The 15,259-nt window shown below is 63.9% G+C and overlaps 5 protein-coding genes across 5 annotated transcripts; 3 read left to right on the top strand and 2 right to left on the bottom strand.

Annotated features, from left to right (window-relative positions):
- Positions 1–661: 661 nt before the first annotated feature.
- On the top strand, positions 662–3,493 carry PARP3 (poly(ADP-ribose) polymerase family member 3; the record flags this gene model as incomplete). The annotated part of the gene is made up of 10 exons (XM_079540278.1): positions 662–844; positions 972–1,097; positions 1,318–1,503; positions 1,674–1,809; positions 1,967–2,193; positions 2,292–2,438; positions 2,522–2,599; positions 2,773–2,950; positions 3,109–3,255; positions 3,324–3,493. 10 exons carry the CDS (start codon positions 662–664, stop codon positions 3,491–3,493), a joined length of 1,578 nt encoding a protein of 525 aa, XP_079396404.1.
- A 1,127-nt stretch (positions 3,494–4,620) lies between these two features.
- Positions 4,621–5,922, top strand: LOC306950020 (putative G-protein coupled receptor; the record flags this gene model as incomplete). Its single annotated transcript, XM_079540124.1, has 1 exon — positions 4,621–5,922. One exon carries the CDS (start codon positions 4,621–4,623, stop codon positions 5,920–5,922), a length of 1,302 nt encoding a protein of 433 aa, XP_079396250.1.
- A 1,038-nt stretch (positions 5,923–6,960) lies between these two features.
- On the bottom strand, positions 6,961–10,255 carry PCBP4 (poly(rC) binding protein 4; the record flags this gene model as incomplete). Its single annotated transcript, XM_079540405.1, has 12 exons — positions 6,961–7,276; positions 7,412–7,581; positions 7,658–7,710; positions 8,049–8,124; positions 8,868–8,912; positions 9,001–9,075; positions 9,177–9,305; positions 9,391–9,510; positions 9,596–9,712; positions 9,893–9,925; positions 10,005–10,028; positions 10,172–10,255. 12 exons carry the CDS (start codon positions 10,253–10,255, stop codon positions 6,961–6,963), a joined length of 1,242 nt encoding a protein of 413 aa, XP_079396531.1.
- A 1,755-nt stretch (positions 10,256–12,010) lies between these two features.
- LOC306950232 (putative protein-lysine deacylase ABHD14B) lies at positions 12,011–12,874 on the bottom strand (the record flags this gene model as incomplete). The annotated part of the gene is made up of 3 exons (XM_079540413.1): positions 12,011–12,193; positions 12,357–12,598; positions 12,670–12,874. The coding sequence occupies 3 exons, from the start codon at positions 12,872–12,874 to the stop codon at positions 12,011–12,013; spliced, it is 630 nt and encodes a 209-aa protein (XP_079396539.1).
- A 661-nt stretch (positions 12,875–13,535) lies between these two features.
- On the top strand, positions 13,536–14,605 carry ABHD14A (abhydrolase domain containing 14A; the record flags this gene model as incomplete). The annotated part of the gene is made up of 4 exons (XM_079540271.1): positions 13,536–13,732; positions 13,835–13,950; positions 14,068–14,303; positions 14,423–14,605. 4 exons carry the CDS (start codon positions 13,536–13,538, stop codon positions 14,603–14,605), a joined length of 732 nt encoding a protein of 243 aa, XP_079396397.1.
- Between the last annotated feature and the right edge of the window lie 654 nt (positions 14,606–15,259).

Genomic DNA, 15,259 nt, shown 5'->3' with positions numbered 1-15,259 from the left:
TCTGCGAGGCCCAGAGCTCAGCACTCGCCCAGTGGCACCGTCCCCTCCATCTACTCAGCGGAAGGGACAGCAATGCAGCCTGCATTGCTGACCCTCCACTGAGGGCCTCTGGGTTTCTCCGGGCACGCACTGCGATGCTGTTTTGCTGCCTATCCCTTGGGGGAGTTAGGCTGCAGACTGACAGAGAGCAGCTGGAAAGTGTTCCTGCGGTCACTGCTCGCCTCCAGAGGTACTACAGGGAAAACAGACTCCACCTGCAAAATGCAGCTTTAGCACAGATGCGGATTTTAGCTCTTTGAAGGCTGTTTTCTGAATGGCAGTGAGGGAACTGCTGCTTGGGGGTGTGCCTGCTTGCAATTTCTGCTTGTCCCTGGCTGCTGCATCAGGGAGGAACTTTGGCAATGGTTGCCAGCTGTACCGCTCCCCTCTCCTCATTCCTCTTGCTGCCCCCAGCGTCCACTGCTCTAAACCCTGGAGCCTACCCTGTTCAGCTCCCCCCACAGCAGATCCCCATGCTCCACTCCTCCCGCCCAGTTCCTGGCTATAGGCATAGGACAGCCAAGGTACAGCCCAGCTGGACCTTCCCGGAAGGGCAACCCGGCATCTCTCTCTCCCACAGCCTGCTGCTCAAAAGCTGAAGCCCCACGGGAGCAGCTGGCCCATGGCCCCCAAGCGCCGAGCACCCCCTGCATCCCAGCCCGCTGATGGGGGCAAGAAAGCCAAGGGGGGGCAGGAGGAGGATGCCTGGAGCTCCGCGCTCACTGCCTTGAAGGCAGCCCCCAAGGAGAAGCCCCCCGCCACCATTGATGGGCAGTGTCCCCTGAGTGCAGGGCCTGATGCACAGGTGAGTGCGGGGAGGAGTATCTGGGGATGGAAGGAGGATGGAGAGGACTAATGGGGACCCCCATGTCCCCAAATGGGTGAAGCACCCCTCTGCCCCCAGTGCCACCCCAACCTGCTGCCTGCCATAGGTCTATGAGGACTATGACTGCACCCTGAACCAAACCAACATCAGAGCCAACAACAACAAGTTCTACATCATCCAGCTCATCATGCACGATGGCACCTACAGCACCTGGAACCGCTGGGGACGTGTGGTGAGCTAACCTGTGGCCATCCCTGACTGGGGTTGAGGTGCTCCCTGCCAGCTCCCCCATCCCAAATTCCCAGTCCCAAAGCGAGCAGCTCTGCCACAACCCTTCCCTGGGGGGAAACAAGGATGCGTCCTCATGCTGAGGAGGCACCGCAGCAAGGAAACCCATGGCACCAGGTGCCCATGGCTCCCATGCAGTGCCTCTGATCCTGGGTCTGCTTCAGGGAGAAGTGGGCCAGTCCAAGCTCCTGCCGTTCACCTCTCTGGAAGCTGCCAAGAAGGATTTTGAGAAAAAGTTTTGGGAAAAGACCAAGAACAGCTGGGCAGCACGGGAAAACTTTGTGGCCCAGCCAGGAAAGTACACCTTGATAGAGGTGCAGCCCGGCGCCGGGCAGGAGGTGGCCCTCAGGGTGAGTGGCATTGCCTCAATGCTGAGCCTGAGACATCCAGCAGGGTCAGCAGGGTGGGCTGTGGGATGGACAAGGAGGCAAGCTTGGCGCTCTCTACTGAGCACCACAGACATCATAGTGGCATCGGGCACGACCCAGGGACAGCACAAGGCTGGGGTTTGCTCCCACAGGCGGATGGTGTGGGTGATGGGAAGGTCTCCAAGTGCCGCATGCTGCCTTGTGCCTTGGATGAGACCACGCAGGAGCTGGTGGCCCTCATCTTCAGCAGCGACATGTTCCACCACGCCATGCAGACCATGAATATTGGTAGGAGGTGCCAGGGGGCCTGATGAGCGCGGAGGTGCTGGTGGGTTTCTGAGCAACCCCTTTGGCTGTAGTGATGCTGGGGCTGCTCAGCACAGTGGGGCTGGGGAATGCTAGCCCACGAGATGTGGGCTGACAGCGTGCGCTCCACCCCTGCCAGATGTGAAGAAGATGCCATTGGGGAAGCTGAGCAAGCAGCAGATTGCTCAGGGCTTCGAGGCACTGGAGGAGCTGGAAGCTGCGCTGGGAGAGCAACCCTGCAGGATGTCCCGGCTGGAGGAGCTCTCCTCACGCTTCTACACCATTGTGCCCCACAACTTTGGGCGGGCACGGCCACCTCCCATTGATTCTCCCGAGCTGCTGCGTGCCAAGAAAGACATGCTGCTGGTGAGATGTGGCAGTGGCATCTGTCCCTGTGGGGTGGAGAGGTAGTGGGAGCCTTGTCCTGGCCCACAATGACTGTGTCCCTGCTCTGTCCCCTCCAGGTGCTGGCTGACATCGAGGTGGCACAGAGCCTGCAGGCACAGAAGGTGGAGGAGGAGGAGGAGGTGGTCACCCACCCCTTGGACCGGGACTACGCCCTGCTGTGCTGCCAGCTCACCCTGCTGGAGCACACCTCCCAAGAGTATGAGGTGTGACGGTCCCCAGTGCCACGCAGACGCTCTGGGGATACGGTTATGGGCAGCCAGCAGTGACACCGTGTCCTTCCTTGCAGATGATCCTGAACTACGTGGCACAGACAGGGGGCCAGGTCTACATCCTCAACGTCTGGAAGGTGGCCCGAGAGGGTGAGGTGAGAAGAAGGAGCCTGAGGAGAACCCAGCTGTGCCCTCTGGACTGGGCTTCATCTGCAGGTTCAGGGCCACTTACATACAGCAGAGCGGGAACGCCGGCTGGCTGGGCAGGGGAGTTGGGCCAACCCTGTGTGCCCCTCCCTGGCCAGCCCTCTGCTCTGTGTCCCTCCAGGACAAGCTCTTCCAGGCCCATGACCACCTGGAGCACCGGCGCCTGCTGTGGCACGGCACCAACGTGGCAGTGGTCGCGGCCATCCTGAGGAATGGGCTGCGCATCATGCCCCACTCGGGGGGACGCGTGGGCAAGGGCATCTACTTTGCCTCTGAGAACAGCAAGTCTGCTGGCTACGGTGAGCAGCGGGCTGTTTGGGGTGTCTGTGGGGTCGGTGCAAGCCTAGCTCTTTGTGGCACCTCTGCCAAGCCCCTTCCATGCTAGGGACTCAAGCACAAATGAGTGGCAACTCTGGTGCCATCACTCCTTCCCCTTCATTTCCCTTCCCGGTGTCAGTGGGCTGCACATCCACGCGAGTTGGCTTGATGTTCCTGACGGAGGTGGCTCTGGGCAAACAGTACTGCATCACCCGCGATGAGCCCACGCTGCAGCAGCCGCCCGATGGCTATGACAGCGTCCTGGCCTGTGGTCGCACGGAGCCAGGTGAGTGGTGGGACTGGAGGCCTTGGGATGGCCCTCAGGGCTGGCACTAGTGGAGTCTTCTTGTCCAGACCCTGCACAGGATGTGGAGGTGATGCTGGATGGGAAGAAGGTGTTGGTGTGCCAAGGCAAGCCGATCCCCATGCCCGCCTACAAGGACTCGTCCTTCTTCCAAAGCGAGTACCTCATCTACCAGGAGAGCCAGTGCAGGATCCGCTATCTCATCCAGCTCCACTTCTGAGAGCACCAGGCTCCTTGTGTCCCCTCTTGGCAGTAGTGTGCTGCCAGCATGGAGTGCAGGAATCCAGCCCTTGTGGCCACTCACTTAGGTGTGAGATGTGGCATCCAGCCTGCTCCCATGAGCAATAAATTCACCGTGCCTTGCACCAGCAGTGTGGCTGCTTTCCTGCCGGCACGGAGGGGCTGACCAGGGAGCCCTGGTTGGTGCTATGGCCAGGGGTTACCCCTGTTGTGGGTGGCTCTGGGTGGGCTGCAGATCTCATAACCGTAGCCAGACTTGTGCTCACCACTGCGGCATAAGGGCTATGAAGGGATGAGCACGGATGAGCCTGTCCCTGTGTCCCCAGTGCCTGCCCTCCATTGGTACCATGCCAAGCCCCACTCTGTCCCCTGCATCCCCCCAGGCACAAGTCAGTGTCCGTGCAATGACACTTGGCTGTGCCACCCTGATGCTCAACTGGGGACTGCCTCAGGGACACCCTGCACTCCTCTGTCTCGCAGCACCAGCCCCCTACACTTTGCAGTATGTTTCAGTGTGGGAAGGGCCCTTTTGGCTGCAGACCCTCGGTCTTCCCTGCCCTGTCGCCCGCCGGCTGCTAGGACCCAGCAGCTGTCCCCAGCACTGTCAGTGGGCGGGGAGAGCCCGGGGGTGACAGCCGGTGCCATCGGCGACAGGCAAACAGGATGACTAATGGGTGACAGCCAGGGAGGGGTGGATGTGGCCTCCGGGAACCCCATTCCTGCAGCATGAGCAGTGCTGGTGACAAGGACCGGTCCCAGGGAAGGAAGCATTGCCCGTCCCCAAGAAGCCAAGGTATGTTGGTGTCACCCCACTGCTTGGTGACCCCCAGCAGTGAGGAGGGAGACCCGGAGCAGGGGCTGCAGGCATGGTGTGGGTGGGGTTGGCTTTGTCCCTCTGTGGAACAGGAGATGGGGTGTCGGGCTGCCTGGGGTGCCAGCAGGTCCCCCTGTGTCATCCCTGCCCTGCCATCTCTCCGCAATATTTAGGAGACCACCTCCGGGTTTCTCTGTGGCTCTGGTTTTGCTCCTTCATCTTCTCCTTCCCCAGCAGGCAAGGGGCCATGAGAAGACAGCGGCCATGCCCACGGTGGGCTCTCCCTCCATGGGATGCAGGAATGCTGTCCGTGTGATACCGGCAGCAGAGCTGCTGGCTTAGTTCCTGTGGGTATGGCTAGCCGGATGGGGCCGAATGCCACGGCCAGCCTGGAGTACCCCACCATTCCAGAGCAGTCCACAGCACAGGAGGTGCTGGGCCTCCTCTGCATGGTCCTGCTCACTATCACTGCCCTAGTGGCCAATGTGGTGGTGATGGTGGTCATCCTGAAGACGCCCCTCGTCCGCAAGTTCATCTTTGTCTGCCACCTCTGCGTGGTTGACCTCCTCTCTGCCATCTTCCTCATGCCTCTGGGGATCATCTCCAGCTCCTCCTGCTTCGACAGGGTCATCTACAGCATCGCTGAGTGCCAGGCCTTGATATTCCTTAACGTCTGTTTCATCAGCGCCTCCATCCTCACCGTCTCCATCATCAGTGTTGAGCGGTACTACTACATCGTCCACCCCCTGCGCTACGAGGTCAAGATGACCATCAGGCTGGCTGTGGCCGGGGTTATCCTCATTTGGGTCAAGTCTGTCCTCATCACCATCCTGGCACTGGTGGGCTGGCCTCAAGACAACGGGGCCACCAGCGCCAGCCGCTGTACGGTCTATTGGAGCCCTGGGGCCCACAAGAAGGCTTTTGTCATCATCTTTAGCATCACCTGCTTCATCCTGCCCACCATTATCATCTTTGCCGTCTACTGCAGTGTCTACCGGGTGGCCCGGCTGGCAGCCCTACAGCACGCACCTGCCCCGGCGGCTGCCCCACGGCCCCGTTGTGACTCCATTGCCAGCCAACTGACCATCGTCACCATGCGGAACCTGCCGCTGCCCCGGCTGGCACCTGAGCGCTTTTTGGGAGGGAACAAGGCCATCCTCACCTTGCTGCTCATCGTGGGACAGTTCCTGTGCTGCTGGCTGCCCTTCTTTGCCTTCCACCTGCACTCCTCTGTGGGTGCCGCTGCGGAGGGCGGTGGGCACAGCGAGATGGTGGTCACCTGGATTGCCTACTCCTCCTTCGCCATCAACCCCTTCTTCTATGGGCTGCTTAACCGACAGATCCGCCAGGAGCTGGCCCGGCTCTGGCGCAGTCTCCTCCACCGTCCGCTGGGCCAAGAGCTGTGCTTGGCCATTTCTGAGGCCTCTGTCCAGGAAAACGTCCTGCAGTTCCTCCAGAGGGCTACCTGCACGCTGGAAACCCATGCTGGGTGCATCAGCCCCAGGAACAAGCTGGAGCAGGGCAAGGGGGGCTGCCCCATCCCGGGCCAGGTTCCCGAAGAGAGCGTCCAAGAGCAGAGCTCCGTGCCACTGTAGCTCTGGGAACCATCCTCTTTGCTCCTGGTCCACGTTTTGCCTGCTGTCCCAGTCTGCATGCTGGAGGAAGGGCTCTTGGCCATATTTCGGGTGCTGTCATTTCCATTCTGCATGCTGGGAACATCCCTGGCTCCTGCAGCACATGGGACATGGGAAGCTGAGGAGCTACAGCTTGGGGGACCATTCCCCTGTGGGACTCCTGCCAGGGTCACCCTGCACCCTCCCCAGCTCAGATAACACCACTAACACCATAACACCAGTGCCCATGGTGCCCAGTACCTCCCCTCCTGAAAGTCAGGATGCTGCTGGGGGGGATGCTGTGCCCCCAGTCTCCAAAACCAGGAAACCCTACTCCAGCAATAGGGGCTGGGGAAAGGTGCCCAGGGCAGGGAGGGGGCTCAGGGAAGATCACTGGCCACAGGGCCACCCCTCTGCTGTCACCTCATGCACTTCCCTGAGCTGGGGGAGTCTCCACTCGGGAGGTGGAAAATGTATCTTTTTCACATAAATTTGATCTTTTTATTAAACCATTGATAAGTTACAAAGGAGGAAAAATATAGACTTATATATACAGCATTTCCAAGCCAGCAGGCTCTTGGGGGTTGCTGGGAGGGAGGTGACTGCCCAGGGGAAAGTCCCCCGACACAGACAGGGGATGGGGGAACACCATAGAGGCCAGGCAGCCCCTCAGCGGCTCTGGGGTTCAGCCCAGAGGGTTGGGGATGGCAGGAGAGGGACAGCAGTGTGGACAAAGGTAGGGACAAAGGACACCAGGGAGTTGGAGGATGTCGTCGTCCCCCCCCCCCCAGCAGGGACAGCCCTCCTACCCATACCATAGCAAGTTTGGGAGGGAGAGGGGACACAGTGCTGCCAGGATGGGCATTGGAGCAACTCTTTTTGCTCCAGAGGCCATCACTTCTGGGCCCCCCTCCCCTGGGCATGGGATGCTGGGGGGACGACTGGGGGAGGGATGGAGGACAAGGGGTGTCCTTGGCACCAGGTGGCACCAGGACCTCCGTTGTTCACCCACAGAGGGGTTCAGTAGGGCGAGAACTTCTGCCGATCAGCTTTCTTGGTGCCGTTGGCCGCCGAGATCTTGGTCGTGTAGGTGGCAGTGCCACCATTGGCACCTGCCGCGGAGGATGGGGACAGCGCCAGGAAGGAGAGCGGCTTCAGGCCGATGAAGTTGGAGAGAGAGAGGGCATAGGGGGTGCCCAGCAGAGCCGGGGGGGTGGCAGGGACAGCAGGCAGCGCTGCGCTGGAGCCCGGAGCGAGCGGCTGCGAGAAGCCCACACCGAGATCCACGGAGCCAGGGCCGAGTGGCACCTGGGAGGTAGATTTGGCCGTCTCTAAGCTGGGGGGGTCAAGCGGCATGGTGAGGGGCACGGTGACAAAGGGGCCACCTGCCCGCTGTAGGGCACACGGACCTTCGCCCCGTGCCTTCTGTCACCGGTGCCAGCATCCAGCCCCAGCCCTTTGGGGCGCTTACCAGGTGGTGATGAGGTACTGAGCCAGCGTGATGCTGACGGGGGACCCCGTGATGGTGATGTGCCGCTCACTGGAGCCCTCGGTCTGGTTCCCAATCTTGATGTGGGCGCCCGACATCTGCCGGATCTCACTGATCTTGCTGCCGTGCCGGCCGATGATGCAGCCGATCAGCTGGGGGGGGAGCACCAAGGTGAGAGGTGCAGGACACGTATGGGGAAATGGGGACTTTGTGAGGACCCACACTTACATCATTGGGCACCAGGAACTCCTGAGAGCTGCTTTGGGAGTTTGAGTCCAGCCCTGGAGGGAGAAATGATGGAGTTAGGGGGGACTCCAGCAGCCCTGTGCCCTCCAAACGTGGGGGGACGTTGCTGTGAAGACAAACCCAAAGGACCAACAAGGAAAGGCCATAGGGAAGATGGGATGTGGGCAGTGGAGCTCCTGTCATTGGGGTGGAGGGCTTGGGGGCACTGGTACACCGGGAGACCAAAGACAGGGACTTTCTGGTGTGGGATGGCACGCCAAGGAGATGGGACTGGAGATGGGAGGAGAGGACATGGACTCCCATGCTCTTGCAAGCGCCCAGCACGGAACAAGAAGGGCACAACTCACTGTCTCTAGCTCCATGGGGAGCTCACCTGGAACCATGGAGGGCGGGTGGCCCAGTGGTGGGAAGGGGACGGTGTGCCCCGACATTTGCTGCAGTTTTGTGACCTGTCCAGGGAGAGAGAGGAGATGCAGACAGTAGGAAGGCAGGTTTGACTGCATGGTCTCACGCCCCTGGCTGGACTCTGGCATCCACACAGTGCACATCCCACCCCACCTCAACCCATCCCACTCTAACCCATCTCATCACACCGCATCCCATCCCATCCCACCCCACCCTATCTCATTATACTGCATCCCATCCCATTCCCCTACATCCCATCTATTTCCACTCCCACTGTACCCCATCCTATCCCATCAAATCTTACCTCATTACATTAAACCCCATTCCATCTCATCTCATTCCACCTCATTCTAACCCATTCCATCCTACCCCACTCCATTCCATTCCATAGTATCCCATTCCATCCCATTTCATTCTATCCCACCCTACTCTCTTCCCGTCATACCTCACTGCACCCCATCCCACCCCGTTCCATCATATCCCACCTCATTCCATTCCATCCCTCCCCCTTCCATCGTACCCCACCCCCTCTGTGTACTCCATCTTATCCCATTCTACCTCATCCCATACCATTCCATCCCACCCCATCCCACTCCATTCCACCCCACCCCATGTCATCCCATCCCCCTGCGTCCTACCCCTCCCCACCCCATCCCACAACTTCCCATCATACCACATCCCATCCCACTGCACCCCACCCCAGCTGCAGGCTGCCAGACCCCGTGCCCATGGTGACACCCCCAGGATTGGCCCCATGAACCAAGCAGCAGGGCTGGGAGAGACTCACTTCCGCCGGAGTGACCCCGCTGTATTGCCCCTGCATGGAGAAACCCTGGGGGGGGCAATGGGCATCAGCTGGGAACCACGCAGAGACCTGTGCCCATGCAGACAGGGGGTCCCCCTGCCCCAGTGCCCCTTACCTGGTTGGCAGAGAGCAGAATGGTACCCAGGGAGAGCCCAGGGTGGTAGGGGATGGTGGCCCCCTTAGGAGGCGACTGCACAGGGAGAAAAGGAGGTGGAGGGGATGAGCAATGGGGTCAAGGTCCCCCCAGCCCACACCACACCTCCCACAGCACCGTGAGCCAGCTGCCAGTACCTCCAGGATGACGGCACAGATCTGCCTCACACACTGGATGATGGTGTCCGGCACCCCCGAGACGGTGACGGCGCGCTCTGTGGAGTTGGGCAACAGGTCGCCAGCCACCTGCACCTGAGCCCCTGAGCTCTGGGGAGAAAATGGGGGGGCTGTGGGACTTGGCTGGGAACGGCGGGGGGACACTGTGCTCCTGCATCGTGCCGGGGGATCTCACCTCCCGGATCTCCCTGATCTTGGTGCCCGCCTTGCCGATGAGCGAGCCGCACTGGCTGGCCGGGATGACAAGACGCAGCGTCACCGGTGTCCTCCCTGCCGCCGTCCCATCCCCCAGGTCCTGCGGAGGGACACATATACAGTGTCTGGCTTCCCCTGGGAGTGGGGGGCTCCCAGAGTCCCACGGTAGGGCAGGGAGCGCTCACCTCCTCCAGCTTGAAGGCTATCATGGAGACGGCGCGGAAGACGGCGTCGGTGGAGCCGGTGATGGTGGTGATGCGCTCGGGGCAGGAGCCCTCCGAGATGGTGATGCGCGCGCTGCTCTGGGGACGGCGGTGCGTCCCGTCAGGGGCACAGAGCTCAGCACTGCTTCGGCTCTGTGTCACCCCCTCCCTTCGGTCCTTGCCCCATCCCACCCAGAGCCGTGAGCCACCTAAAGGCACCAGGACAGGCGGCCGGGGAGGGGACAGCAGGGGACCCACAACCGCCCCACGTGCCCTTACCTGCTCCCGTATCCTCTTTACTGTTTCTCCTTTCTGTGGGAAGAGGAACAGGGCTGGCGGTCAGGGCCAGGAGCCCCCCGGGGTGGCACAGCCCAAATCCCCCGGCTCTTACCTTGCCGATGATGCTGCCGATCTCCTGTGGGAGCAGAGGGCAGCTCTGTTAGCAGACGATCCCAGTATCACCAACCATGCGTCCCCAGGGGTGAGGACAGCTCAGACTTAGGGTGAGGGGCACGAAATCCTCCCCGGAACCACTCCCCCATCCCCAGGGCAGGTTACCTTGCCGTGCATCAGCATGCGGAGGGTCAGGGTGATGCTGAGCTGCGGCTCTCTGGGGCCGCTCGCTCTGTCCGGCGATGCCATGGCCTGGGGGACATGGGGTTTCCTGCGGGGTACGGCCAGGTGTCCCGACCCCTGGGCTGGGGGTGGCCGGACCCCCGGCTGGGGAATGCCTAGGGGAAGGGGGGAGGCACCCAGCAGCACCTCATGCTCGGAGGCGGCCGGGGAGGGGACAGCAGGGGACAATCGCCGCGTGTCCGGGAGCGGGTGGGCGGGATGCCGGCGGCGATGCCAAGCGGCTTTGGAACAAAGCACCCGCGGTGGGGATGGGGCCCGGTCTGCGGGCGCTGTCGGGGGGAGGGGGCACGGCTATTCTGGGTGCTGGCAGGGCTCGCCGCCGAGGTGGCCATCAGGGGAGCGGGGTGGGGCGGCGGCAGCGCCAGCAGCCCCCGAGCCCCCACGGGTGACCCGGCGGGGACAAAAGCGGGGGCACGAGAGCCGATGGCGAGGGGGGTGCGGGGAGGAGGAAAGCACGGCGCCGTCTGCCGCCGGGGGGGCGTGGGGACAAGGGCCGGGTGCCGGGCGGCAGCGGGAGGTGGTGAGGGGACAGCGCGACCACCCCCCATCGCCCAGAAGGAAAGTTTCTCCGCTCCCCCCGCCCCGCTCGCAGCCCGGTACCTCTCCGCACCGCCGCCGCTCAGTGCCGCATGCCGCCGGGGCCGCCCCGTGCCACCCGGGCCGCGAACAATGAGCCGCTTGACGGGCTCGGGGCAGGCTGGCAGCCCCGGCCCCCACCCCGGCCCGCTGGGGCCCCCCTCGCTCTTCCCCTCTCCCACAGCCCTCCCTCCGGGATCCTATTACAGCGGATAAGAGACACTAAAAGGAACAATGCACCCTGGGTAAGGCCATCTGCCACCGCTGGGGACATTCCTGTCCCCCCCCACACTTGGCTCGCACATCGCCCCTCTTTGTAATTGCTTTTTTTTGTTGTTGTTGTTCCTGGAAGCCGATCAGCTGGCAGGGCTCAAGGGCTCAAGGGCACCGGGCGGGCAACGCCGGGACGGCGGCACCCAGGGGTGCTGTTGGGGGTGGGCACCCTTAGGGCTGCGGTACCGGAGCAGCAGATGGATGCTGCAAAGCGCGGAGCACCCTGTGCCAGCAGGCCCCTACCCCGCTCCGTGCCCCCCGTCACACACCGACACGTTGCCAGTGTCACCCCCCCGCCGCCCGCGTGCCTCCCCCACTAAATCCTCATAGGCCCTGGCGTAAGCAGCTAAAGCCCAGGCAGGCTTGGAGGGGGAGCAGGGAGGGGGGTGGCACCCCGCTGCCGGCTCCATCTGCATCCCCAGGGTTGGCTCAGCAGCACCAAGTGGGGAAAGGCAGGTGGCGGGCACCGAGCGGCACTCTGTCTGTCCAGCCAGGCGTCTGTCTGGCCTCCCCTGCCTTTCCCCCCCCATCTGTTGGTGACCATAAATCCGCCGGGTGCTTGGGACATGCTGGCTGCCACCACAGGCAGGGGACGGCTGAGGATGACAGTCACCTTTTAAGCCCCTGTGGATTAACCTAGGAGTGGGTGTGCGGCCGGAGGGGTGGGAAGAGGAAGAAGAGGATGAGGATGAGGCCAGGAGGAGGGCCGCCGTCAACCAATGCGTGCGAGACAGTGAGGAGGGAACAAAGCAGGAGAGAAGAGGCTGGGGATGAGGCCAGGAGGAGGGTGGCCGTCCCCCGCTGCACGTGCCATGATGAGGAGGGAACAAAGCAGCAGGGCGGCAGCACATCTCAGGGTTTTATTTGGTCCCGACGAAGCGGTGGTGCCAAGGGCGGCTCTCCCCATCCCACTCACTCCAACTGCTGCAGGAAGGCCAGCAGTCCACGGTGCCACTCCTCGGGCTTGTCCAGGTAGCAGGCATGCCCGGCACCTTGCAGCACCAGCACCTGGTGGCGGGCCAAGTGTCGCAAGTTGCTGAGGCTGACCTGGCCCAGCTCGACGTCCTGGTCCCCATAGACAATCAGGGTGGGCGTCTGCGGAGAGGTACGCGGGTCACGCTCGCATTGCTGCAGCTTGCAACGCTAGCCCAGCGCAGCATTACACCTCCAGCAGGAGCACCTCTCCTACCCTTTCCCCATCTCCCAGAGGAGAGATGCGGGTGAGGAAGGGAAGATGCTCCATGCCCAACCCCGTTACCTGGACACCGGCGTACTGCTGCGCCTCAAACTTCTCTGTGCAGATGGGCGCCACGGGCACGTAGGCCTTCAGCAGGTGCCCGTGCTGGAAGAGGAAGGGCAGCGAGTACATGCCGCTGAGCGACGGGCTGACCAGCACGGCCGGGGCCAGGCCCAGCGCCTCCACCACCGCCTTCAGGAAGGCTCCCGGTGCCGGCTGCCCCACCGGAGCGGGGGCCACGGCGTCCTTGGAGCGACCCAGCCCTGGGAGCGAGGGGCTGCGTGTCACACGGCTGCCACCGCGCCGTCGCCACGTGCCCTCGGCCGTGCCTTACCCGGCAGGTCGACGGCCACGGCGCGGTAGCCGGCGTCAGCCAGCACGGCCATCGTGTGCAGCTGCAGCCAGGTGTCCGAGGAGAAGCGGATGCCGTGCAGCAGCAGCACGTTCAGCCGCGGGGCCCGCTGCGGGTGGGCCTCCCGGTAGAAGAGGCTCTGCCCCTCCACCGTCACGGTGCCCTCGGTGAGCCGCGCGCCGGCCATGGCTCGGTACCGCTCCGAGCCCGGCCCGGGCCTCGGGGCGCCGCCCGGGTCCGAAGGCCGCAGGGGGCGGAGGGAGCGGGGGCGCCGCCTGGCGGGCACGGCCGAGAGCGGGCGGGTGGAACCGAGGCTTGCCGAGCCCTGCGCGAGCTGAGCCGAGCCCTGCCGAGCCCTGCCCGAGCCGAGCCGAGTTCTGCCGAGCCGTGCCCAGCCCTGCCCGAGCACTTTCCGAGTTCTGCCGAGCTCTGCAGAGGTCCACTCGAGTCCTGCCGAGCCGAGCGCATCTCAGTACTACCCGAGCTCTGCCGAATGCTACCCGAGCCCCCCCGAGCCCCAACCCGAGCCCTATCCGAGCCCTGCGAGCTTTCGTCGTATGCAGGGGGACGAGGGGCGGAGCGTCCCCTCAACTCCGCCGAAAGGCCGTGGTGTTGATTTCGGGGACGGGGATGCTTTCTGCTCGTGTGGTTAGTGAGGATCGTGTGAGGAACGCCTGTTTTCACGGCGATCAAAAGCAAGCCGAGCCGAGCGCTGCCGAGCGGAGCCGAACCCTGCCGAGCGCCGCCGAGCTCAGCCGAGCCTTCCCGAGCCACGCCGAGCCGAGCGCGGCCGAACGAGGTCGGGCCCCGGGGCGGCAATCCGACCCTCGCACGTCCCGCCGTCCGCCATGCCCCGCGGCCGCCCGGCGCTGCTGGCCCTGGGCGCCGTGCTGGTCTGTGTCCCGCTCCTGCTGCTGCCCGCCGCCCGCCGCCACGGCCCGGCCCGACTCCCGGCCAACGCCACGGTGCGGGCGGGAGTGACGCCGGGTGACCCCGCCGTCGCCTATAGGGAGGCCGCCGCGCCGCGATTCCCGGCATCCAGCAGGTGGGTCTGCCCGCGGCTCCCCGCGTCCCGCCGCGCTGTCGCTGTCCCGCAGCGGGCGGCTCGCGGCCCCGCGCCGTGCCGAGCCCTCGTGTCCCCCCGCAGGCCCGACGTGCTGCTGCTGCACGGCCAGGCTTTCACTTCCGGCACGTGGCAGGCCCTGGGCACGCTGGCGCTGCTCGCCGCCGAAGGACACCGCGCCGTCGCCATCGATCTGCCCGGTAGGACCGAGAGTGCCGGGGGCGACGCGGGCTGCGGCCCTCCAGGCCGGCACCCAAAGGGCTCGCGGTGGTCTCCTGCTGAACCCCAGCCCTGCATCCTCTGTGTCCCCCCCCCAGGCTATGGGGATTCACCCGCCGCAGGCTCGGTGGCCACGCAGCGGGGTCGGACAGCCTTCCTGCAGCGTGTCGTGCGGCAGCTGGGCTTGCAGAGGCCGGTCCTCGTCAGCCCATCCATGAGCGGCCGCTTTGCCCTGCCCTTCCTCCTGGCACATGGCGAGCAGCTGGCCGGCTTCGTGCCCATCGCACCCGTGGGCACGCGGGAATACAGCGCCGTGCAGTACCAGCAGGTCCAGGTGAGGCCGGCAGGGTGCTGGGTGCTGTGCTCCCAGCTCTCCTGCAGCTTTACAGAGGTGCTGATCGGGCTGGGGTTGACATCCCACCTCTCCGATATCCTTTCTCTCCTCTTTTTCAGACGCCCACCCTGATCCTGTATGGTGAGCGTGACACCGGCCTGGGCCAGCAGGCCCTGCAGAGCCTCCGGCATCTCCCCAAGCACCGCGTGGTTGTGCTGCCTGGTGCTGGCCATGCCTGCTACATGGACAAGCCGGAGGACTTCCACCGGGCCTTGCTGGGCTTCCTGGGCCAGCTGCAATGATCTAGGTGCTGCTGCACTGAGCAGAGGGCAGTGGGGCCTTGGCTTTGTCCCTGTGCCTCGCTGGGAGGTGGGGAGGTGGTGTGGGGCTGGGGGTGAATCGCCAGCAGTGCCCTCCTGCAGCATCGCCTCTCCCTCTTGTGGTTGGGAGCAGAGGTTCCATGCTCATCGAACTGTGGAATCATGGAATATCCCAAGTTGGAAGAGGTGCTGGCTCCACACAAAACCACACAAAAACACAGAGTGATGTCCAAACGCTCTCTGAGCAGCAGCTTGGGGCTGTGCCTACTGCCTTGGGGGAGAGGGGGCTGTTCTGTGCCCACCCAGGGCCCCCTTGTACCTTCTCTGAATTTCAGAATGATGTTCTGGCAGGGCAACCCTGGTGCCAGGGCTCTGGGCACGGTGCTGCGATGCTGGCGGGGGAGGGGGGCCGCGAGCTGGAAGGAAGGATCTGCGAGCCGCCTGTCCCGAGGCCAATAAACACGTCGCGCTCCGGTCTCTGCCGTGTCCCCAGGCGCCTCGGGGCGGAGCGGGATGGAGCGGGGCGGAGCGGGGCCGGGGGGGCGGAGCGGGAGCGGGCCGGCAGCGACGGCGGCGCGGAGGTAGGGCCGGGGGCAGCGGGGGTTCGGGGCCGGGATCGGGCGGCGTCGGGCGGGG

This window comes from Tetrao urogallus, assembly GCF_951394365.1.
Source record: "Tetrao urogallus genome assembly, chromosome: 10".
In the NCBI taxonomy this organism is placed as follows: domain Eukaryota; kingdom Metazoa; phylum Chordata; class Aves; order Galliformes; family Phasianidae; genus Tetrao; species Tetrao urogallus.
The sequence above is the reverse complement of the archived record's forward strand: the minus strand, read 5'-3'. Positions and strand labels throughout refer to the sequence as shown.